The sequence below is a fragment of the Coregonus clupeaformis genome, unplaced genomic scaffold (genome assembly GCF_020615455.1).
Source record: "Coregonus clupeaformis isolate EN_2021a unplaced genomic scaffold, ASM2061545v1 scaf0385, whole genome shotgun sequence".
Classification (NCBI taxonomy): domain Eukaryota; kingdom Metazoa; phylum Chordata; class Actinopteri; order Salmoniformes; family Salmonidae; genus Coregonus; species Coregonus clupeaformis.
This window is the reverse complement of record NW_025533840.1, coordinates 104,224-128,187: the sequence shown is the minus strand read 5'-3', so window position 1 is coordinate 128,187 and position 23,964 is coordinate 104,224. Positions and strand designations below refer to the sequence as shown.

Below are 23,964 nucleotides of genomic sequence, written 5' to 3'. Positions count from 1 at the left end.
CTCTCTCCATCCATTTTACTCCCTAATCTTGTTAAATATTTCCATGCGGAATCACGCGTTCATTAGTTTGTGTCAGTCTGAGAATCATGCGATTGGCTTTCGCTATGAGAAAGGAGGAGTTAGAGAGGCGGTGGACCCTTTTAAGAACACACTGTCAGTTTGTATGCCTGAGAGCTCAGCTGGATAGGCTTCAGTTCACACATTAGGATTGCCTGGAGCCTACTTGGACGTCCAAATGGTAGAGGATTTTCTCGCATGCGATCCAGCACCAAGGAGCTGTATTCGGACTCAGACTAGGATTCTCATCACCTGGATATACCATACATGGGCTATGTGCATCACCAAAAGAAAGTTGGATAAACCTGTGAAGCTAAACAGTTACTTGAGAAAGAGACGATTTCACATGGATGATTCTCCACTGTGAGCATCTGGGTTCTTCACTCTGTGTTTAAGTTCGTTCTGGAGACCTCGGTTTGTGGGAAAACTTCAGTCCAATTTCAGGGTTGCGACATAAACGTGAGCTAAACTACCTTCACCACACACATTCTGTGCTCTTTTTACCTGAGGTCACATCCCAATTGAATAGGATATGATGTATATAGAATAACTAGTTAATTCTGTTACACTACAGAGACCACAAAGAAAATATTTTAAGGCGTTTTCTTTCCCCCTCATTCAGCCAAACTTTGCGCTGCGGTGAAGGTCAAGTGTCCTTATTGTTCCCGGCGCGGACCCACTGTGTAGCAGTAGCCTACTACAGCAGAGAGCAGCAGACAACACGCGACAACATAACCTTCATCATGCACCACCACATGGAGCTGAGCACCCTCACCATGTACAGCCAGAACATCACCACCAACAACACCAGCACCAGGGAGCAGAACTCTACTAGCTGCTCGCTCCGCATCCCACAGGAGCTGTTCCTGACGCTGGGCCTCATTAGTCTGGTGGAGAACATCTTAGTGGTGCTGGCCATCATCAAGAACCGCAACCTGCACTCGCCCATGTACTACTTCATATGCTGCCTGGCCGTCTCCGACATGCTGGTCAGCGTCGCCAACGTGGTGGAGACCATAGTCATGTTGCTCACCGAACACGGGCTGCTAGTGGTCACACCGGAAATGCTGCGGCACCTGGACAACGTCATCGACATCATGAACTGCAGCTCCGTGGTGTCGTCTCTGTCCTTCCTGTGCACCATCGCCGCGGATCGATACATCACCATCTTTTACGCGCTGCGTTACCACAGCATCATGACCACGCAGCGCGCAGTGACCATCATCGCGATGGTGTGGCTGACCAGCATCACCGCCAGCATACTTTTCATCGTCTACCACTCGCACACCGCCGTCATTGTGTGCCTCGTCACCTTCTTCTGCATCACCCTTGTCTTCACCGCTGTGCTCTACATGCACATGTTCATCCTGGCACACGTACACTCGCGGCGCATCATGGCCATCTACAAGTCTCGCCGCCAGGGCACGAGCATGAAGGGCGCCATCACGCTCACCATCCTGCTCGGGGTCTTCATCCTCTGCTGGGGACCCTTCTTCCTCCACCTCATTCTCATCCTAACCTGCCCCACTAGCCCCTTCTGCACCTGCTTCTTCAGCTACTTCAACCTCTACCTCATCCTCATCATCTGTAACTCACTCATCGACCCGCTCATCTACGCCTATAGGAGCCAGGAGCTGCGCAAGACACTCAAGGAGCTGCTCTTCTGCTCCTGCGTCACCTTTCGATGCGACGCCATACTTGAGTTTCTATTTCCATGGAAGTTCACGTGACTGCAGGATTTGTTCAGGAAGAACAGAATATATGATATTTGGGGCAGTGTGCCTGCCATTGCTGTTGAATTAACTGAAATACATAGTTAATCAACTATGAGACCTCAGGTTGGATTGCGCACAACGGCACAGTGCCACGTATGGGACCTTTTACCAACCCCTGGCCTCTCCCATGTTGCAGGCCAAGCCATGCATATATGCCATACTTGCGTGGGGAACAAAGACTTGAGCCATAATCTAAAGGATCTATATCTAATTATACACAGCAAATGTGTGATCTGAATTGTAACACCCACAGTGTTAAATGTATCACTTTCTTAGAAATCATATGTAACCATCTTAAATAGCCTAGTGTTAAACTTACACTTTTCAAAGTGTTGATAAACCAACACCCCAAAAGTGTTGGGTCCCTAGCACAATGAGTGTTGGAAATTCCGACTTAAATTAACACTTTATAAGAGCTAAGGCTGTTAAACTTTCTCAGTGTTAGCGAATTAACACCTGTGGTGTTACTGTAACTCGTTTTGGGGTGTTGTTTTAACACTTTAGGGTGTAAAGACATTTTTGCATATTTATTTCCCAGGGTGAATTTTTTGCTGAGTGTTTGTTAGTGACAGAGAAATGATTGTTGAATTCGATGGCTTTCAGTCTTGTAGCCTTCACCAAGTGAGTGACTAAGTGAATATTTTATCATAAAAATGTAATTATTTATGTCAATACATATAGATTACTTTTTTTGAAATTATATTGAACCAAAGTGGAATAGACATTGAATTGAAGTCTGTGCCCAGTACAGGCCACATTAGGAAGTCACATTATGCTGGCTTTCAAAGTGTTATTTCATTCCTATTGGAATCTAGCCAGAGTTAGGATATCCAACAATTTGAACAAACTATTCTAAAAAGCAACCTGCAACAAAGCATGCTGGGAAATATGATAATGAGGCCCCTCCCATGTCTTTATCACTCTGAAAGAGTTCACGGAAATTAACTCAACACAGCTGAGTAACAACACCACACTGTGTTGATTCCACTCTGATTCAAGTAACTTCATTTATTCACTGCAGGTGGTTTCAATTTCAATCCCACTGGTGTTAACCCCACTAGAATCAACACTCAGATATAACACTCACAACACTTTTTACCTCAACACTGAGATTTTAACACCCGCAAATTTGCTGTGTAGTTATCATCTCCATCCAACAGCAACTGACATAACTTTTTCAAGGATGCCAATATATGTAAAAGCTGCGGGTCCAGTTTTCTCAGGCACCAAGCAACTTTGGTTTAACAGTACATTACTGTAAACTTTACAATAATGTACTACAGGAATGTACTGTTAAACCAAAGTTGCTTTGGAATTTACGGTAACATACTGTACATTTTGTACAGTAATTTACAGGTAACTGGCTGCCAATAAGTTAGCATGAAAACAACATGATTATTTACAGTGTACTATGTGGGACAAATATTAATTTGTGCTTTAATCTTATAGCCGACACTGGAAATAGACTTTAAATTAGACATAGCAAGTGTTCTGTTTAAAATAGCAAAGAATTTCCCAGAATGTTGTTGGGAAGAGGATGTTGTTTGAAAGAGGCTATTGTTGAAGAAAAGGCTGCATGGGCCTACTGATATACACTAGCCCTGATGCTTTGAATGGAGTCAAAGAAAGATGCATAAAAATGAGAGCCGTGAAGTTGAGTTTTGTACAATAAAACAATTATGTAATGTTTTAATTAAATAAAATGAGTGCATTGTGAAATCCAATAATAGCCTAATTGGTCCATATAGAGAGTTTCATTTTTATTTGTTCACTCATTATTCATTTACATCCAACTTCCAAGTATGTGCAAAGAAGTTTCACAGTATGATTTAGCCTACTTAGGCCTCTGATGAAAATGGCCTATAAATTGAAATAATTATTTTGAAATAAAACTTTTTACATGAAATCCAATCTTAAAACAGATCAGACATTTTAAGATTATCCTCACCATTTTAATGCAAATAGTAATGTATGCATAGACGAAAACAAAATGTTTATTTCAATGTATATTTCACAAGTAGCCCATGTAATGTAGCCTAGCCATGTTTTTTTATTGTGTTATGGATGTACTGAATACTTTGAATGTTTGACATATTTATAACATTTTCAAAAGCCTCAAGATTGTATCAATATTCATCCCTTTAAAAAATACATGCTATTTTATGGTTGTGTGACAGAACCAAGGCTCAAACTTATCTCATTGTAAATGTGTACATTTGATTACTTTTTACTGTATTTCAACATATGGTCTTGCTATGATCAAATTGTACTAATATATACTGAACAAAAATATAAACGCAACATGCAACAATTTCAAAGATTTTACTGAGTTACTGTTCATATAAGGATATCAGTCAGTTGAAATCAATTCATTAGGCCCTAATCTATGGATTTCACATGACTTGGCAGGGGTGCAGCCATAGGTGGGCCTTTGGTAGCATTGCCTTTAAATTGTTTAACTTGGGTCAAACGTTTCGGGTAGCCTTCCACAAGCTTCCCACAATAAGTTGGATGAATTTTGGCCCATTCCTCCTGACAGAGCTGGTGTAACTGAATCAGGTTTGCAGGCCTCCTTGCTCGCACACGCTTTTTCAGTTCTGCCCACAAATGTTCTTTAGGATTTAGGTCAGGGCTTTGTGATGGCCACTCCAATACCTTGATTTGTTGTCCTTAAGCCATTTTGCCACAACTTTGGAAGTATGCTTGGGGTCATTGTCCATTTGGAAGACCCATTTGCGACCAAGCTTTAACTTCCTGACTGATGTCTTGAGATGTTGCTTCAATATATCCACATAATTTTCCTTCCTCATGATGCCATCTATTTTGTGAAGTGCACCAGTCCCTCCTGCAGCAAAGCACCCCCACAGCATGATGCTGCCACCCCCGTGCTTCACGGTTGGGATGGTGTTCTTCAGCTTGCAAGCTCCCCCCTTTTCCTCCAAACATAACGATGGTCATTATGGCCAAACAGTTGTATTTTTGTTTCATCAGACCAGAGGACATTTCTCCTAAAAGTACGATCTTTGTCCCAATGTGCAGTTGCAAACCGTAGTCTGACTTTTTTATGGCGGTTTTGGAGCAGTGGCTTCTTCCTTGCTGAGCGGCCTTTCAGGTTATGTCGATATAGGACTCGTTTTACTGTGGATATAAATACTTTTGTACCTGTTTCCTCCAGCATCTTCACAAGGTCCTTTGCTGTTGTTCTGGGATTGATTTGCACTTTTCGCACCAAAGTACGTTCATCTCTCCATACATTTCTTAATCATGTAATGTTTTTTTGATGTCAATCCTCATTTATTTTAGTCAGCATGTGATCCTGTGGATAAAAACATTCTCATAAAAACCTATTTTGGTCCAGAAGTGTAATTACAACCTTTCTCAAGCCACAAGTGATGTTATGTGAGAATTAAATTAGTTCCCTCTTAAATACTGTATGTGTCTCTCTTGTCCCTATAAAGGTCCACAAGCTCTCTGTCCTCAGTGTAACCTGGGCTGACCGTCTTGTCTATCTGCCTCCTCTCTCAGTCAAGAGGAGAGTTCTCTATCTAGGCCTACAGTCCATGGCTAGTCTAAATCCTCCAAAGAAAGCTTCACTTTTAATATATAATTACATCATTTTGAAAGGTAATAATGACTTCCTTTTTCTATTTCAGGTATCAATATATTTGAAGACACTATTTTGAATACAATTATATACAGCTGTATTAGCCTGGCTGATACAAGACCAGGAAGAGAGGAGGACGGTTTGTTTTACATTTACATATTTACATTTTAGTCATTTAGCAGACGCTCTTATCCAGAGCGACTTACAGTTAGTGAGTGCATACATTATATATTTTTAATTTTTTCATACTGCCCCCCCCCCCCCGTGGGAATCAAACCCACAACCCTGGCGTTGCAAACGCCATGCTCTACCAACATCCCCTGCCGGCCATTCCCTCCCCTACCCTGGACAACGCTGGGCCAATTGTGCGCCGCCCCATGGGTCTCCCGGTCGCGGCCGGCTACGACAGAGCCTGGATTCGAACCAGGATCTCTAGTGGCACAGCTAGCACTGCGATGCAGTGCCTTAGACCACTGCGCCACTCGGGAGAGTTTTGAGCCAGGCTATACAGCTGTATACTTGCTATCATGGGATTGACAAATGATTTCCCCAAGGGATTTTAAAAATGGAGAGATATGTATGCAAAATGCATTTATTTTTAGTTAAACTGCCCACTGAGACACAAGATCCATTCAACAAGCTGACCCCGGGGTGTTTTTTAATGGAAGGAGACATTTTTTAACTGATGGGGAAAATAAAAAGCTGCTTGATTTAGTTAGATCATTTTCTGATCCCTGTTTTAAAATCAAAGCCTTTGAACCATAACCTTCACAAATTACCTAGTTTCAGTGTGAAGTAGTAGTTCAGTGTGAAATGAAAAGCGTGTTTGTCTGTGAGCTTTCTAGATTTTCTTTGCACTATCGTTTGTTGAATGGCTTCAATTGGCATCCAAAGTCAACCAAAGCCATATGCTGTGTGCGAAGATGTGACAGGAGCCTTCTGTCAAATAAACAGAAAACGGGTTGAGCAGCATCTGAGATTGAGAATGTGCTGATGATACTGTAACCTTTGGAACTTTATGGATTTGTTTGTTTGGATGGACATAGTATCCTAACATCCTCATTAGAAGAGAGAGAGAGTCAGAGGGCCACAGACTTCAGCCTGCGCCCCCCCCTCCCTCTCCACCACGTGGTAGCCGGTCGTTGTGGGCCCTGGGGCAGGCTGTGTATTTTGGGAGGACTGAGCGCCTGGAATGCACTGTAATAACAGGCTTTCATATCAACAAAACATTTTTGTTTTTGTTTTGGCCCTTTATTAGGCATCAAATAGGAATTAATGTTACTTCACTGTAGAATTACTGGGTGAGGGGGCTGACACTCAACTGGTGTCTTCTCCATTAGCTCTGCTACACAAAGCAGCTCTGTTCACATCTTCCACTGCTTTGGCTTGAAGAACAAACATGCTTGCCCTCATTGTTGCAACCCCGGGGAGGAAGCTTAAACCCCTCCCTGACAAATGAGTCCTATGGATGAGGAGCATTTCTGTACAAACTCAAATTCATCATGGTGCTTTATAATAGTTTTGGTTTTAGTGTAGTACATGATGAAATCAATGTGGACATAGTGTAACCTCAGTCAAGCCCCTGTTGACCTTGGGTGCGTTCCAGGTACACAGGTTCTATGCAGGTCTGTGCAGATTATCAGTACAATGACAGTAGAAGTGCAACAGCTCAGGAACCACATAAACATGATTTAAGGGTCTATGCCGAAATCTGCTCAGAAAATGTGTATCTGGAATGCACCCCTTATGTACGCCTGTCTCTGCATGCACACAATCACCCTGCCATGCCTCTGAGGTCACTGTGTTCTATCAGTAATTAGAGCGGTTCACCACATCCAATTGGAGAACATCGATAGAGGCGATTAGGCATGTAGGGGTTTGGATGGATAACTAAGGTTGTGATGAGATGGGTGCAGTAATCATTTAGTGGCTGGCATTCAAATCAGAGCTTGAAATCCTGACAAGGACCTGATTGTACAGGCTCCATCGTACGGCTCCATACGGTGCGTGTTTGCCCCAAGAAAGTCTGGTCTGAGCTCAATGTCTCCTAGTCACACTGGAATCAAATTAGGTAACCAACATTCTTACTTGCTTGTTGATGCCTTCTGCATAACCCTGTATAGGTTATCTTTTCAACAATGGTCTATACAATGAACTATACACAAGTATGAAACTGTAAATTGTATGATATGGCCCCAATCAGAAAAATAGAAAAAGAGTTGTCAACTCACTTAAGGCCTTTCAAATATGGATACTGTCTCGTCAACAGTGCTTAATGGGAACTGGCGTTTTATAACTGTTGACCCGATAACCCTATCAAATCAAATCAAATCAAATGTTATTGGCCACATGCGCCGAATACAACAGGTGCAGACATTACAGTGAAATGCTTACTTACAGCCCTTAACCAACAGTGCATTTATTTTTTATAAAAAAAGTAAAATAAAACAACAACAAAAAAGTGTTGAGAAAAAAAGAGCAGAAGTAAAATAAAATAACAGTAGGGAGGCTATATATACAGGGGGGTACCAGTACAGAGTCAATGTGCGGGGGTACCGGCTAGTTGAGGTAGTTGAAGTAATATGTACATGTGGGTAGAGTTAAAGTGACTATGCATAAATAATTAACAGAGTAGCAGCAGCGTAAAAAGATGGGGTGGGGGTGGGGGGCAGTGCAAATAGTCCGGGTAGCCATGATTAGCTGTTCAGGAGTCTTATGGCTTGGGGGTAGAAGCTGTTGAGAAGTCTTTTGGACCTAGACTTGGCACTCCGGTACCGCTTGCCGTGCGGTAGCAGAGAGAACAGTCTATGACTAGGGTGGCTGGAGTCTTTGACAATTTTGAGGGCCTTCCTCTGACACCGCCTGGTATAGAGGTCCTGGATGGCAGGAAGCTTGGCCCCAGTGATATACTGGGCCGTACGCACTACCCTCTGTAGTGCCTTGCGGTCGGAGGCCAAGCAGTTGCCATACCAGGCGGTGATGCAACCAGTCAGGATGCTCTCGATGGTGCAGCTGTAGAATTCTTTGAGGATCTGAGGACCCATGCCAAATCTTTTCAGTCTCCTGAGGGGGAATAGGCTTTGTCGTGCACTCTTCACGACTGTCTTGGTGTGTTTGGACCATGATAGTTCGTTGGTGATGTGGACACCAAGGAACTTGAAGCTCTCAACCTGTTCCACTACAGCCCCGTTGATGAGAATGGGGGCGTGCTCAGTCCTCTTTTTTGTCCTGTAGTCCACAATCATCTCCTTTGTCTTGGTCACATTGAGGGAGAGGTTGTTATCCTGGCATCACACGGCAAGGTCTCTGACCTCCTCCCTATAGGCTGTCTCATCGTTGTCGGTGATCAGGCCTACCACTGTTGTGTCGTCGGCAAACTTAATGATGGTGTTGGAGTCGTGACTGGCCATGCAGTCATGGGTGAACAGGGAGTACAGGAGGGGACTGAGCACACACCCCTGAGGGGCCCCTGTGTTGAGGATCAGTGTGGCAGATGTGTTGTTACCTACCCTTACCACCTGGGGGCGGCCTGTCAGGAAGTCCAGGATCCAGTTGCAGAGGGAGGTGTTTAGTCCCAGGATCCTTAGCTTAGTGATGAGCTTTGAGGGCACTATGGTGTTGAATGCTGAGCTGTAGTCAATGAATAGCATTCTCACGTAGGTGTTCCTCTTGTCCAGGTGGGAAAGGGCAGTGTGGAGTGCAATAGAGATTGCATCATCTGTGGATCTGTTGGGGCGGTATGCAAATTGGAGTGGGTCTAGGGTTTCTGGGATAATGGTGTTTATGTGAGCCATGACCAGCCTTTCAAAGCACTTCATGGCTACAGACGTCAGTGCTACGGGTCGGTAGTCATTTAGGTAGGTTATCTTAGTGTCCTTGAGCACGGGGACTATGGTGGTCTGCTTGAAACATGTTGGTATTACAGACTCAGTCAGGGACATGTTGAAAATGTCAGTGAAGACACTTGCCAGTTGGTCAGCACATGCTCGGAGTACACGTCCTGGTAATCCGTCTGGCCCTGCGGCCTTGTGAATGTTGACCTGCTTAAAAGTCTTACTCACATCGGCTACGGAGAGCGTGATCACATAGTCATCCGGAACAGCTGGTGCTCCCATGCATGCTTCAGTGTTGCTTGCCTCGAAGCGAGCATAGAAGTGGTTTAGCTCGTCTGGAAGTCTTGTGTCACTGGGCAGCTCGCGGCCGTGCTTCCCTTTGTAGTCTGTAATAGTTTTCAAGCCCTGCCACATCCGACGAGCGTTAGAGCCGGTGTAGTACGATTCAATCTTAGTCCTGTATTGACTCTTTGCCTGTTTGATGGTTCGTCGGAGGGCATAGCAGGATTTCTTACAAGCGTCCAGGTTAGAGTCCCGCTCCTTGAAAACGGCAGCTCTACCCTTTAGCTCAGTGCGGATGTTTCCTGTAATCCATGGCTTCTGGTTGGGGTATGTATGTACGGTCACTGTGGGGACGACATCATCGATGCACTTATTGATGAAGCCAGTGACTGATGTGGTGTACTCCTCAATGCTATCTGAAGAATCCCGGAACATGTTCTAGTCTGTGCTAGCAAAACAGTCCTGTAGTTTAGCATCTGCGTCATCTGACCACTTCTTTATTAACCAAGTCACTGGTGCTTCCTGCTTTAGTTTTGGCTTATAAGCAGGAATCAGGAGGATAGAGTTATGGTCAGATTTGCCAAATGGAGGGCGAGGGAGAGCTTTATATGCGTCTCTGTGTGTGGAATAAAGGTGGACTAGAGTTTTTTTTCCTCTGGTTGCACATTTAACATGCTGGTAGAAATTAGGTAGAACAGATTTAAGTTTCCCTGCATTAAAGTCCCCTGCCACTAGGAGCGCTGCCTTTGGATGAGCTTTTTCCTATTGACTTATGGCCTTATACAGCTCATTCAGTGCAATCTTAATGCCAGCATTGGTTTGTGGTGGTAAATAGACAGCTATGAAAAATATAGATGAAAACTCTCTTGGTAAATAGTGTGGTCTACAGCTTATCATAAGATACTCTACCTCAGGCGAGCAAAACCTTGAGACTTCCTTAGAATTTGATTTCGTGCACCAGCTGTTGTTTACAAATATACACAGACCGCCACCCCTTGTCTTACCAGAGTCAGCCGTTCTATCCTGTCGATGTAGCGTATAGCCCGCTAGCTGTATGTTGTCCATGTCGTCGTTCAGCCATGACTCGGTGAAACATAAGATATTACAGTTTTTAATGTCCATTTGGTAGGATAACCGTAATCTTAGGTCATCCCATTTATTCTCAAATGATTGAAGATTGGCGAATAGGATTGATGGGAGAGGCAGTTTACTCGCTCGCCATCGGATCCTTACAAGGCACCCCGACCTACGTCCACGATATCTCCGTCTCTTCCTCATGCGAATGACGGGGATTTGGGCCTTCTCGGGTGTCTGTAGGATATCCTTCGCGGCCGCCTCGTTGAAGAAAAAATATTTGTCCAATACGAGGTGAGTAATCGCTGTCCTGATATCCAGAAGCTCTTTTTAGTTATAAGAGACGATGGCAGAAACATTATGTACAAAATAAATTACAAATAATGCAGAAAAACACACATAATAGTACAATTGGTTAGAGGGCTGTAAAACGGCAGCCATCTTCTCCACGTGAACTGGTGCTGTGTGACTCATCATGGCAATCCTCCTCTCTAACCTTACTGGCATGATGCAGAGTCAGAGAAGGATAGATAAGTTATGAGATGCATGATTTAATCATTTTGACAGAAGTGTTATATGACAGTAGCATCAATTTCATCAGCTTCACCACACTCTGTGGCATTGTACCACTATTGGGGCCCTTTATATCAAACATGTTAGGCCTCCTGTAGCTCAGTTGGTAGAGCATGGTGCTTGCAACGCCAGGGTTGTGGGTTCGATTACCACGGGGGGCCAGTATGAAAAATGTATGTACTCACTAACTGTAAGTCGCTCTGGATAAGAGCGTCTGCTAAATGACTAAAATGTAAATGTAAACGTTAGAGAGGCTCTGGCAATTTCTGACCACTAGATGGCCATATTGGCTTTGAGACATGGGAGGGGCGGACAAGCAACTCTTGACCAGTGTTGGCAAAACATTTAGCCTCAGTTTTTCTCACTGTCCCCAGAATTGGCAGTGCATGGTCTTGGAGACCCACAGGATGTGGAGACTTTTGGGATTAAAGAACAGTGACATAATCCATGAATCAACTCACATTAAATCCTCAACAGAGTCATAGCAGACTACCAGTAACCCAGAGCAGTGAGAGTAGGACTACTATTCACAATGTCTAATTAAAGTACCCAGTAGGATTCCATACAGAATCCCTCTGATCTAGCTTTCCACTCCCTTGTCTATGGCAGTGTGGTCAATAACGTAATCATTGGTGTTAGCGTCATCTTTAGAGTGACACTATGGTTTATTGATGTTCTAACAGGTGAACGCCCTTCTGCTAAAGCACAGTTAGCTCAGCTGTATCAGCAGACGAACAAGAAATCAACAGCTATCCCACACTGTGTGGCTGATTAGCAACGGAGGCTCGCTCACATTGTGTGGATTTAGTTGCTAAGCAGCAGTGGTTGGCAGACACTGACGGGGCGGGGGGGCTGTGGTGGCTGCTCATACTGGTCTATGTGCTCTGAGCAGAGGTTCCTCAGCTGTTCTAAATGGTTTCACGGGTGTTGGCTTGTCATTCTCTCCACAGGCTCTGTGTGATGAGAAGACAAAGCAGGCCCAGACGTCCAAACAGACTAATGGCTCATCACTATCGTGTTTCTGGAAATCAGAACACACAGCTACTGGATCAGAGGCAACTTACAGTGTGAGATGTACTGTATGCATGTACTGTAGATGTCTCATACGCACATGTGCACACACAGACACGCACGCACACAAACAGGACCTGCTTCATAGGCAGACCATCTGTCCATGAGGAGCGCCACTGGAGTCTTCCTCAGAGCACTTAACCACATCTGCTGCCTGACTCAGCAATCAATACATATCTCAGCGGGCAGAGACTGCAGAGAGTTGAGGCATAGATAAACATCCTTGGCCCAGACTATTCACTGTATAATGATTGCAGTGTTCATGCTAATAAGGGCCACAGCAAGGTTGTGGTAATCAATGTTCACTGTGCTCCACTCTTCTTCTTCCCTGAATCTGCTGATACTGAATCATAATGTTTCTGAGATGACAGTTACGGGACTGACTTTGGGGAAAAAATATTTTACTGTCAGAAATTGTTAATCTCTGTCCTTAAGGATACATAGGTGTGAGTAATCTCCTAGTCTATAGAAAAATGCACCATGCCACAATACTATGTTCACACAGAGCAAGAATCAGTCACACTGTTCAGTGTTTAAGATCCTTTTCTCTCCCCTCATCTCCCTGACATCTAACTAAGCTGTGTTGTTGCTTCCACCTTGACTCTGGGATTGTTCAAATGGTGGTGGTGTGTTGTGTCTGTGTGTGTTTCTGACCAGCATCACTTTGACAGCCCCGACTAGCCTAAATCTATTACTGATCCTTACCTTAACCAATTCGAAAATTAAATATCGGTTTGCACGTCAGCCACGTCCCGTTAGTTTTTCCCTGACTCACACTGGGATGCTGTGCGGCAGGTTTCTGCCATTGGTCAGCGACCGTCTCTCTCCAGGACATAGATGACGTCAGCAATTGGTGGAACATAGTACCGGTTTCGCCACACAGTAGACCTGCGCAAGATAAAAGCTCCACTCAGCACATACCAATCCCTTTGCTTCCGTGTGCGACTGGGACCAGCGCTCTCTCCAACTCGCCCACATCCGCAAGAAGACGAACATAACACACAGAGGACAGGATGAGAGAAATCGTTCACCTTCAAGCCGGCCAGTGTGGCAACCAGATCGGAGCCAAGGTATAATCAAAATAATCTTCGCAACCGCTGACTAGTTTAATCATGATTATTTATAATATATTTATGCAAGCGCTATTGTGCCATTTTAAAGCATTGTGTTGTCATCTTTTTTTCATGTAATGCATCCGTATATTTTTTGTTATACCGAAGTTGTGGGGCAGCGGGTTTACTCAGTAACGTTAGGTTAGTTGAATAGTTTGGGATCCCCGGCTGTGTCGCAGAGTGCGAAAGAGATGCGTAGTTCGGGTAGATGGAACTAATCTCAGAGACGAGAGAAGAAGCGAGGCATTTCAGTCGCTCCTTTTTTCTGGTTCATACACAGTCAATAGAGTAAACAGACCTGACCCAGATGCTATCGCATTGGTGCCTATGGGAGAGCCCACACCTTAAGCAGACCGGAACTGTGACCATTTGTTTTAATGGTAAACGGCCAGAGATCCACCATCTTTTGTAAACTGCGAGTGTATGATGCACAGAAAGGCGTGGTGAGACACTGTTGAAAACCACCACGCCCTCGGGTGGACTGTAGGGGGGCCAGACAAAGGCTCGGACTGTTGGGGCTGGTCCCGCTGCGCAAACACTCCACCGAGGGCCCGAGCACAATTTACAGGCCACTGTCACAATGACAAGTATAGCTCTTTTTCTCTAAGCAGCCTGTCAGTCTCCAGTAGATGTGGTAGTTAATAGCCTATATAGATATACCTATGACATATTTGACTTAGCAGCAAACTGAATGGATCAGTTCATCAAAGTTTTATTAATGGAGGATCAAATGATGATAACTGGACCTAAGTTACCACTGCATATAGCCTACAATCGCACTGACTAGTGGTTTGGGTTGCTGTCAGGTTTGATGGTCTATTAGACAGGGAGTCTTCAGGAAGGATATTGCCTAAATGCTGAAAGCTTTTCTGTCTAAAGCTGTAATGCATTTGTTTACAGTGTGTGACTGAGGTAGTGTTTTAGCCTACAGTAGACAGCTTCTTATTTTGTTGCTGCTCTGTTTTGGATGACATCACCTGCACTTACAGCCAATCAGGTGATGTTGTATGTGTCCATCTAAAACTAAACAGGTCTACAGTTCTTCCCCTCCTTTGTTGTATTTTGACCTTCTGGGGATAGCCTACATTCTTTCTCTATGATCTATGATCCTCTAGCGGAGCTGGAGACTATTTATCATGGATTTGTTCAGCATGGTGGATCATATATGGTAATAATTTCTGAGTGAAAGCCATAGGGGTGCTAATGATACTGTTTTATCAGCCTGATGATAGCATTTATTATTCATAACATTAAAGGCAGCCTTTTCTGAGCCTCAGTAGTGATTTCGGACAGCTACGTAACCACCTCCTCCTCATCATCATAATCACCATTACCCAGAACCAAATTTACAACTACAGCATCAGCTGGAACATACTTGTTTGACCACAGCTGAACAAGTGAATGTGTCATGTATCCACTTTCCTTCACTCCCCTCTGGAGTATTTTACTGGTGACTCATCTCTTTTGCTGATTCTGACCACCATTTCTCTAATGGGGCAGTTGTTGGGAAAATGAGTTGTTCATAATGCTCAGGTTACTCCCAACAAAGAGAAACCCAGAGAGATGGGGGGGGAAGAGAATGTGTTGGGAGTGGGACTTTTTGTCATCTGATATACTGCAATGGTGACGTCATTCTGATGCTCAACTATGGTATGGCAGTCTGTCTACTAGCACCACACATCTGCCACATTCAGTTATCAGACGACCCCCCATATATTTTATCAGGACATACACACTACACACACTTTAAGCGTGATCTTCTAGACTGTAGTGACAATGAGTTATCATCTACCATTGCTAATGCAGTACAGGATGAAGTCAGATGAAAACAGAAGAAATCTACACTTTTGCCAGGGTAGCTACAGTAACTGAGAATGAGACAGCAAAAATTCCCTACAAACTCTTTAGGCATCTAACTCTCTATTTTTCTAACGCTGTCTAGCGGTTTCCCTTTTATTCTCTTACAGTCTCTCCCTTTCTTATTTATTTCCTGTTTCTTTGTTTGTCCCCTAGAAGAGATATTGCCAGATTGGGTTACAGAGCCATAATTTAAAGAACAAGAGGAACTCCTAATTTCTGATTTAGATGGCAGGGGACATCTGTTTGGGACAGGATAGATAATTAGAGAACTAAGGAGCATCTTCTGTAGAGGATAGAAAGGGAGGGAGGGAGGGAGGGAGGGAAAGGAAGGGAGTACAGCACCTGGGGAGAGGAAGGGGGACACCATTGTTCGGAGCTCAGACCTAAGATGGTCTTCATACTGGGTGTGGTGCCCTTGGTCACAGCAGTCTGGACAGAGGGATGGAGGAAAGGTCACTGACACCATATGGGATTAATGCCACTCCATCTGGCTGGCTGTGACACAGATATGGGATTAACAAACTGTCATCAATATGGGGCTTTTTTTTACAGTATATTTTTAGTGTCTTTGTGTCTTTTAGTGAATGCCCAGATGGTGTTTTTTGCTTAAATTAGAAACAGCACTGTGCAGATAAGGACCTTCTCTTGCATAGTAATGAGAACAATATCTGAGATTAGCACAGTAAAATTGACAATATCTAATCTGTGATCTGATATGTCCATTTGGCATCCTCCTTCCAGTGCATGTCCTGTGTTTGCCCTTGATAGTGATGACTGTGTCTGTGTGTGGGCCTGCGGGGGTCTGTCTGTGTTCTATTTTAGACTTTCATAGGGCTCTCTGGGGCTTTCATTGACCTCAAATCAAATCAAATTTTATTGGTCACATGCGCCGAATACAACAGGTGCAGACATTACAGTGAAATGCTTACTTACAGCCCTTAACCAACAGTGCATTTATTTTTAACAAAAAAAGTTAAAATAAAACAACAACAAAAAAAGTGTTGAGAAAAAAAAGAGCAGAAGTAAAATAAAGTGACAGTAGGGAGGCTATATATACAGGGGGGTACCGTTGCAGAGTCAATGTGCGGGGGCACCGGCTAGTTGAGGTAGTTGAGGTAATATGTACATGTGGGTAGAGTTAAAGTGACTATGCATAAATAATTAACAGAGTAGCAGCAGTGTAAAAAGGATGGGGTGGGGGGCAGTGCAAATAGTCCGGGTAGCCATGATTAGCTGTTCAGGAGTCTTATGGCTTGGGGGTAGAAGCTGTTGAGAAGTCTTTTGGACCTAGACTTGGCACTCCGGTACCGCTTGCCGTGCGGTAGCAGAGAGAACAGTCTATGACTAGGGTGGCTGGAGTCTTTGACAATTTTGAGGGCCTTCCTCTGACACCGCCTGGTATAGAGGTCCTGGATGGCAGGAAGCTTGGCCCCAGTGATGTACTGGGCCGTACGCACTACCCTCTGTAGTGCCTTGCGGTCGGAGGCCAAGCAGTTGCCATACCAGGTGGTGATGCAACCAGTCAGGATGCTCCCGAGTGGCGCAGTGGTCTAAGGCACTGCATCGCAGTGCTAGCTGTGCCACTAGAGATCCTGGTTCAAATCCAGGCTCTGTCGTAGCCGGCCGCGACCGGGAGACCCATGGGGCGGCGCACAATTGGCCCAGCGTCGTCCAGGGTAGGGGAGGGAATGGCCGGCAGGGATGTAGCTCAGTTGGTAGAGCATGGCGTTTGCAACGCCAGGGTTGTGGGTTCGATTCCCACGGGGGGCCGGTATGAAAAATAAAAAATAATGTATGCACTAACTGTAAGTCGCTCTGGATAAGAGCGTCTGCTAAATGACTAAAATGTAAATGTAAAATGTCTCTCTCTGTCTCTCTCGCTCTGTGTCTGATACACACACTGGCCTATACACTCAGTGACAGTATACACATTTGAAGTGATCAAGGGGACTTCATTAGGTAGTGTCCTCTTTTGTCTTTTTACCTAGCAACACACTTCCTGTACGTGTGGGTGTGTGCAGGCATATATAAATAGATATGTGTGTGTGTGTTGTAGCAGAGAGAGCCTCTCCAGATGTAGTCTGGCCCCTCTGAGAGGGCCTCTACCTCAGTATGAGTCTAGCGCCCTGAAGCCCTGGGGGAGGGTGGGGACAGAGCTGGACTAACCGTTGGCTTAAATGAGGTCATGGATCAATGGAGCAGAACCCAGGACGGATGGCAGACAAAGCCTAGACGCCCACTATCCCAATTTACATTGGCCCACACTCCTAACAGTTTTTACTAGAGCCCCCCATTAATTTCACCTCCAAGTACCCCAGTGATAGTTCAATATGGTCCCGACTATAAATCTGCTGAGAAGTTTACATCCACTGTGCTTGTATAAAACGGTGTTACTGCTAATGTTTGTGTCTGTGTATTGTACAGTTCTGGGAGGTGATCAGTGATGAACACGGCATCAGCCCTACAGGGAACTATGAGGGCGACTCCCCACTGCAGCTGGAGAGGATCAGTGTCTACTACAATGAGGCCTCATGTGAGTCTGATACTGTAACTCATACTAAATACACATCTACACAAGCTCAAAAACAACACAACACTGCAAGCTCTGTTGCTCAATACTTGTAATGGCCTGTTTCACTCTCTCTCTTTGGTGTTTATCTAGACTTGAAAATATCCACTTGAATCCTATTGTACTGAACTTGACTGTGATATACAGTAGTATTTATTAGGGCATTGCAGGTAACAACATCTGCTGTCTCTCCCAGCCTCTAAGTATGTCCCCAGAGCTATCCTAGTAGACCTGGAGCCAGGAACTATGGACAGTGTTCGCTCTGGGACCTACGGACAACTCTTCAGACCAGACAACTTCATCTTCGGTCAGTGTCTGTCTATCCAACATGGGTTAAATATGGCCACCGTGCTCAGTGATTGCATTAAGAGGATGGTTGGCAGTAACAGTCAATCTGCCATTTACAGTCTCTTCCGTCATTATCAGTACAACATAAATAGTCTGATGTAATATTTCCATTAAAGACATTTGCGTTTACTTATGGTAAATGCTCCCAAATGTCATAAAAACATTATGTAAATGTGTAGATCCTGTACAAATGCACTGTTGATAACTGCTGAAGTGCTATCTTGAAGTGTGTTGTGTTGCTCTATAGGTCAGAGTGGAGCTGGTAACAACTGGGCTAAGGGCCACTACACAGAGGGGGCAGAGCTGGTGGACTCAGTACTGGACGTAGTCAGGAAGGAATGTGAGAACTGTGACTGTCTCCAGGGCTTCCAGCTCACCCACTCCCTGGGAGGGGGCACAGGCTCCGGCATGGGGACCCTGCTCATCAGCAAGATCAGGGAAGAGTACCCTGACCGCATCATGAACACCTTCAGCGTGGTGCCCTCCCCTAAAGTATCAGACACAGTGGTGGAGCCCTACAACGCCACCCTGTCCATCCATCAGCTGCTGGAGAACACAGACGAAACCTACTGCATTGACAACGAGGCTCTTTACGACATCTGCTTCCGCACGCTCAAGCTCCCCACACCCACCTACGGAGACCTCAACCACTTGGTGTCGGCCACCATGAGCGGTGTTACTACCTCCTTCCGCTTCCCCGGCCAGCTCAATGCTGACCTCCGCAAACTGGCTGTCAACATGGTGCCCTTCCCCCGCCTGCACTTCTTCATGCCTGGCTTCGCCCCCCTCACGGCGCGTGGCAGTGCGTGCTACAACGCACTGTCCGTGCCCGAGCTCACCCAGCAGTTGTTTGACGCCAAGAACATGATGGCCGCTTGCGACCCGCGTCACGGACGCTACCTGACCGTGGCCATGGTGTTCCGTGGTCAGATGTCCATGAAGGAGGTGGACGAACAGATGTTGGCCATCCAGAGTAAGAACAGCAGCTACTTCGTCGAATGGATCCCCAACAACGTCAAAGTGGCCGTCTGTAACATCCCGCCCCGCGGTCTCAAGATGTCCGCCACTTTCATTGGGAACAACACGGCCATCCAGGAGCTGTTCAAGCGCATCTCCGAGCAGTTCACCGCCATGTTCCGCCGCAAGGCCTTCCTGCACTGGTACACCGGAGAGGGCATGGACGAAATGGAGTTCACTGAGGCAGAGAGCAACATGAACGACCTGGTGTCAGAGTACCAGCAGTACCAGGACGCCACCACTGAGGAGGAGGGAGAGATGTATGAAGACGATGAGGAAGAGTCGGAGAGCCAGGCCCGGTGAACACCTTGGAAGAAGAGCCCAGCCGACAGAGCTTTGTCTTTTTAGCAGGCTGAAGCAGGGTTATCTCCCTCATGTACACTGTACTGTATAACCCTCCCTTCCTATATCCCCCTCCCTGCTCTCACTGTGTCTTTGCTAACTGTTAGCCCCACTTCCCTTAGCCCTCTGACCAAGTCAAGGCCTCCTGTTGATAAAAACCTCCAGACAGACCACTAAGTTGAATGGGTGAAATAAAAAGAAAGTGTCTCATAAACTGATGACGAGTAGCCCTTAATTTCTTATAATAAACATGTTCAAGCCTACGTTGTACTGAGGTTTTTCTGACTTGTTTGGGGATATTAAACATGAATAAGGGACACCATCTTGTTTTGCTACACTGTGTTCATGGTTTCTGAATTTGTTTTTAGTGGAAACGGGGACAGTATATTGCAGTACACTGACAAGGGGTCTTTCTTATAGGAAAGTAGTATAAAGCAGAGCCTTGTTGAATGCATGACTGTCCCATGTGGAGGTGACCTAGATGCTGGATAAAAATACTGGATCTCAGTCCCCTGGAGGTTGAGGCACACCTTGGGCAGCCTGGATGGAGTCTGGATAGAACAGGCTCTCTCAGAGACAGGCTGTGAGGAGCTAAGATGGTGGACGATCTACAACACGTGTCAAACTCATTCCACAGAGGGCTGCAGGTTTTCACTCCTCCCTTGGACTTGATTGATTAATTAAAGTCACTGATTAGTAAGGGACTCCCCTCACCTAGTTGTCTAGGTCTTAATTGAAAGGAAAAAATATAAACCAGCAGACACTAGGCCCTCCATGGAATGAGTTTGACACCCTTGATCTACAAGATCGCCTGCTGACGGCCTTCCAAATATACACTTATCTGCATGGTCTAAAACGGGTAGGCAACCCTGGTCCTGGAGTGCTGCAGGCTCTTCCTGTTTTGGATTTAACTGACCTGGAAGACCAGGTGTGTTGAGTTTAGGCAATCACTGAACTGATCAATCAGTTTAGTTGGTCAGGTGTGGTGCCTTATTGGAGCAAAATCCGGTTGCATACCCCTGGTCTAAAAGGAGGCAGGAACTCTAGTCCATATGGTTAGAGCCAATTGATTAGGAGGACAAATAGGAACAGGTCAAATGCGGAGAGTGCCCCGAATATGACACATTCAAAAACATATCAACAATCCCAAGCGAACACCTGCACTTCCTGAAGAAACAGGAAGAGAAGTGACTCTAGCTCTCTGGTTAGAGAGGGAGGGAGATTGATGGAGGCTGTTTGTGCTCTCTCTTCTCTGCAATGTATGGGGCCAGTTGGCTGGGTGGATCACATGCTGGCGATGCCTCAGCACTTAGAGCCTGTGGCGAGAGGCCCTGAACAGAGCAGCTCTTTATACAGTAGTGCAGAACACACAGACCCTGTCATGGCCTCTCTAATCTCAAAGATGCATCCCCACATAACACAGTATGCTTGCCACCTCCAGCTTCCTCATACAGTAAATATCTATAGAGAACAAGGCAGCATCTGTCTTTCTGGTATGTCTCTGCCTTACCTCAAGTGAGTGTTGACAACACACACACACACGCTACACATTAGACACAAACAACTGACTTCATTAATATCAACAACTCATTGTCCCTTTGGGCTATCATGACTGTTATATAGGTGTCACTATTCAGACCCAGATTCCAGCACTCAGGTAAACAGAGATAATACCTGTGATTGAGACACCAAAGGATCTCACTGATGGCCTCATTTCCTGTAGTGAAAACTGCTGCTGCATCATTTAGGACTGCATTAGAACAGAAGTGTTTACCCACATGAAAAAATACAATAGTATAAATACAATGTAATTAACTGTAGTGTTTTTGTGGACTTTAACTGTAGTATAATGTAGTATTTACAGTTAACTATAGTATACATACTGTGGTAAAAGAAAACTAGTATATACTTTAGTAATTAATGTAGTGTTTTTGCATATTGTAGTATACTGTAGTATTTACTGTAGTGTTTTTGCAGACTAGTATACTGTAGTATTTACTGTAGTGTTTTTGCAGACTAGTATACTGTAGTATTTACTGTAGTGTTTTTGCAGACTAGTATACTGTAGTATTTACTGTAGTGTTTTTGCAGACTAGTATACTGTAGTATTTACTGTAGTGTTTTTGCAGACTAGTATACTGTAGTATTTACTGTAGTGTTTTTGCAGACATGACTGTAGTATTTACTTTAGTGTTCTTGTTTTATTATCTTTGACATAGAAGTGGAGGCTTTGTCCTTCAGGAAACCTACTGGATAAATACTATTAGGGCACATTTTCCATAACCTGTATATAGGACTGGGGGTCTGAACGGACAGCTCAGAGCTTCTGCTGTTTTCTATAACCTGTAGGGAATACAATATATGGTTTATACTTGGCATGTAGGTTTCTCACTTATGGCTGGCACAAATTGTGATATGGGGGAGGGGAATTAGCAGGGTGTATGCAAATGAAATACTTTAGTATTTATTATAGTTAACAAAGTGTAGTGTTTTTGCAGACATTAATGTAGTATTTACTACAGTGTTTATTTTGCGGATAATACTGTAGTATTTACTATAGTATTTTACAGTATACTATAACATTCTATAGTAAGTACTACACATGATCGAGGGATACTAGTGTGTAGTATATTATTCTACAGTTTACTATAGAATTCTATGTAGTATTCTATAGTAAACTGTAATATTTTCTCATGTGGGTAGCATAGGGATGAAGCAGGCCTGTGGACTGTAGGGAGAGGCCTAGTGAGTCAGTGTCTCACTTGCAGCCAAGCTATAGAGGAAAGAGACATATACTGCTCAAAGCTCAGACCAGCTAGGCTGAAGGTATGGAGGGGCCAATCCAGCAGCAAGATCCAGCAGCAATTGTGAGAGTTCAGTACAACAGTTGAAATAATTAGAAAGATCTTCCTCATACTATTTGTTCTCCCTTGCCACAGGAAACAAGGAAGTATGATAATAGAGGGGCATAGGAAGGAAGCTATTCCCAGACAACACTGCCATAAATGGTAGACTAAAAGTATTTGACACTGCAAGCAAAGTAAAGGCCATTTCTAGTTCTGTTAACACATTATAGAGGAGAGATGAGAAGAGCTACTTGAGAGGTGGCTCTATAATGACCCCAACACAAAAGCAATAATTATACTTTCCTTTCTTGCTCTGGCATCCAAGAGCTGACGATGACCCTGTTGGTTTTAAACAAGAAAGATGACCGAAAAAGCACTGTCCCAAAGCAATTTTCACCAAATGCTACTCAGATTTTTGTAGCTCTCTTTTTGAGGAGTTGAGACAGACCTAGTGATTCAAGAAGCAAAATGCCACTTTATCCAGGTTGATATAATTATGGAGCCAGATAGCTGCCAAAAGGTTGAACGTATGTATCGTTAGGATCATAAGAAAATCCATATAAGTAAATTGTAAGGATCGTAAGAAAAGCCATGCGTGAAACATGAAACACAAATGTGAAATTTCATCTGTGAACATACAAACACCATGTTACGATTACGGACTAACATTTTAGGCTTTAACAAATATTATGTTGCAATTCTGATGTACAATAATACCTTTCAGAGTTTTGGCAGTTTCATCTCACCAACAAACAAAAACATACACAAATGGCCTGTAAGGAGTTCTACGCGAACAAGCATAACACAGTATTAAAAAATCGGAAACCGGAAAGAGGTATCCTGCACATTTTCAAGTTAAAAGTCTCCATTCTCTATTACTCCTCAGTTGAATTTACTTCCAATTTAGGTAGTTAATGTAATGGATTTGTTTCCCAGCACAAGTCTAGATAGCACTAGCTGTATTATGCCTACAACAGTGAAGTTTCAGTCCGCTAGGTGTATCTCTACAGCATGGGCATATCTCTGGGTGACGTGGACATCCCCGTGCATGCACCTTATCAAAATATGACTAATTCAATATTGCACCATCCCATGCTCTGGGCTCTGTCTGCAATCATAATCAGTAGTATATACCAGGAATAATGAAACATAGAATAATAATAGATGTTTGGTGAATCTATGAATCATGCATGACCACTGGAGTCTTTGCCACTCGTATTTATTTCATCACTCAAAATCTTGCCAAATCATATTCTGTAGGAGGGGTTAATATACATTTAAAATAATTTGACATGATTTATATGAATCAGATCATGAACATATGGACTTTGAAATGAACAAGGGAGAGGTTAAATGTAGGCTAAGTCTTGCATAAGCGTATATTCCTACACTTTACAATAACTATGTTGCAGTGGTCTTAGATAGTTTCTGTATAGGCTATTCCCTCCATCGCTACACTGCTGCCCAGTTGAAGAGCTTGTGATCTCCATGCAGCACCACAGCACCATGCGCCTTCCGAAAAGCACCCCTCAGCCTCAGAAGATGCCCTTCTGGAGGCATGCAGCCATAGAGTCATTATACCCTAATGTAGACCTATTTGC

At 44.3% G+C, this 23,964-nt stretch overlaps 2 protein-coding genes across 2 annotated transcripts; both read left to right on the top strand.

The window, feature by feature from the left end:
- Positions 1-4,106, top strand: LOC121562203 (melanocyte-stimulating hormone receptor-like). Its single transcript, XM_041874547.2, has one exon. The coding sequence runs from the start codon at positions 801-803 to the stop codon at positions 1,785-1,787; it is 987 nt and encodes a 328-aa protein (XP_041730481.2). The 5' UTR covers positions 1-800; the 3' UTR covers positions 1,788-4,106.
- Positions 4,107-13,153: 9,047 nt separating this feature from the next.
- LOC121562208 (tubulin beta-3 chain) lies at positions 13,154-19,780 on the top strand. The gene is made up of 4 exons (XM_041874549.2): positions 13,154-13,339; positions 17,666-17,774; positions 18,007-18,117; positions 18,406-19,780. Exons 1-4 carry the CDS (start codon positions 13,283-13,285, stop codon positions 19,476-19,478), a joined length of 1,350 nt encoding a protein of 449 aa, XP_041730483.1. The 5' UTR covers positions 13,154-13,282; the 3' UTR covers positions 19,479-19,780.
- The last annotated feature ends 4,184 nt before the right edge of the window (positions 19,781-23,964 follow it).

Bases quoted from the DNA above. Each gene is read 5' to 3' on its own strand.
- LOC121562203 (XM_041874547.2), top strand. From the start codon at position 801: ATGCACCACCACATGGAGCTGAGCACCCTCACCATGTACAGCCAGAAC.
- LOC121562208 (XM_041874549.2), top strand. From the start codon at position 13,283: ATGAGAGAAATCGTTCACCTTCAAGCCGGCCAGTGTGGCAACCAGATC. The intron at 13,340-17,665 runs GTATAATCAAAA...TGTATTGTACAG, and splicing joins GCAACCAGATCGGAGCCAAG to TTCTGGGAGGTGATCAGTGA. The intron at 18,118-18,405 runs GTCAGTGTCTGT...GTTGCTCTATAG, and splicing joins ACCAGACAACTTCATCTTCG to GTCAGAGTGGAGCTGGTAAC.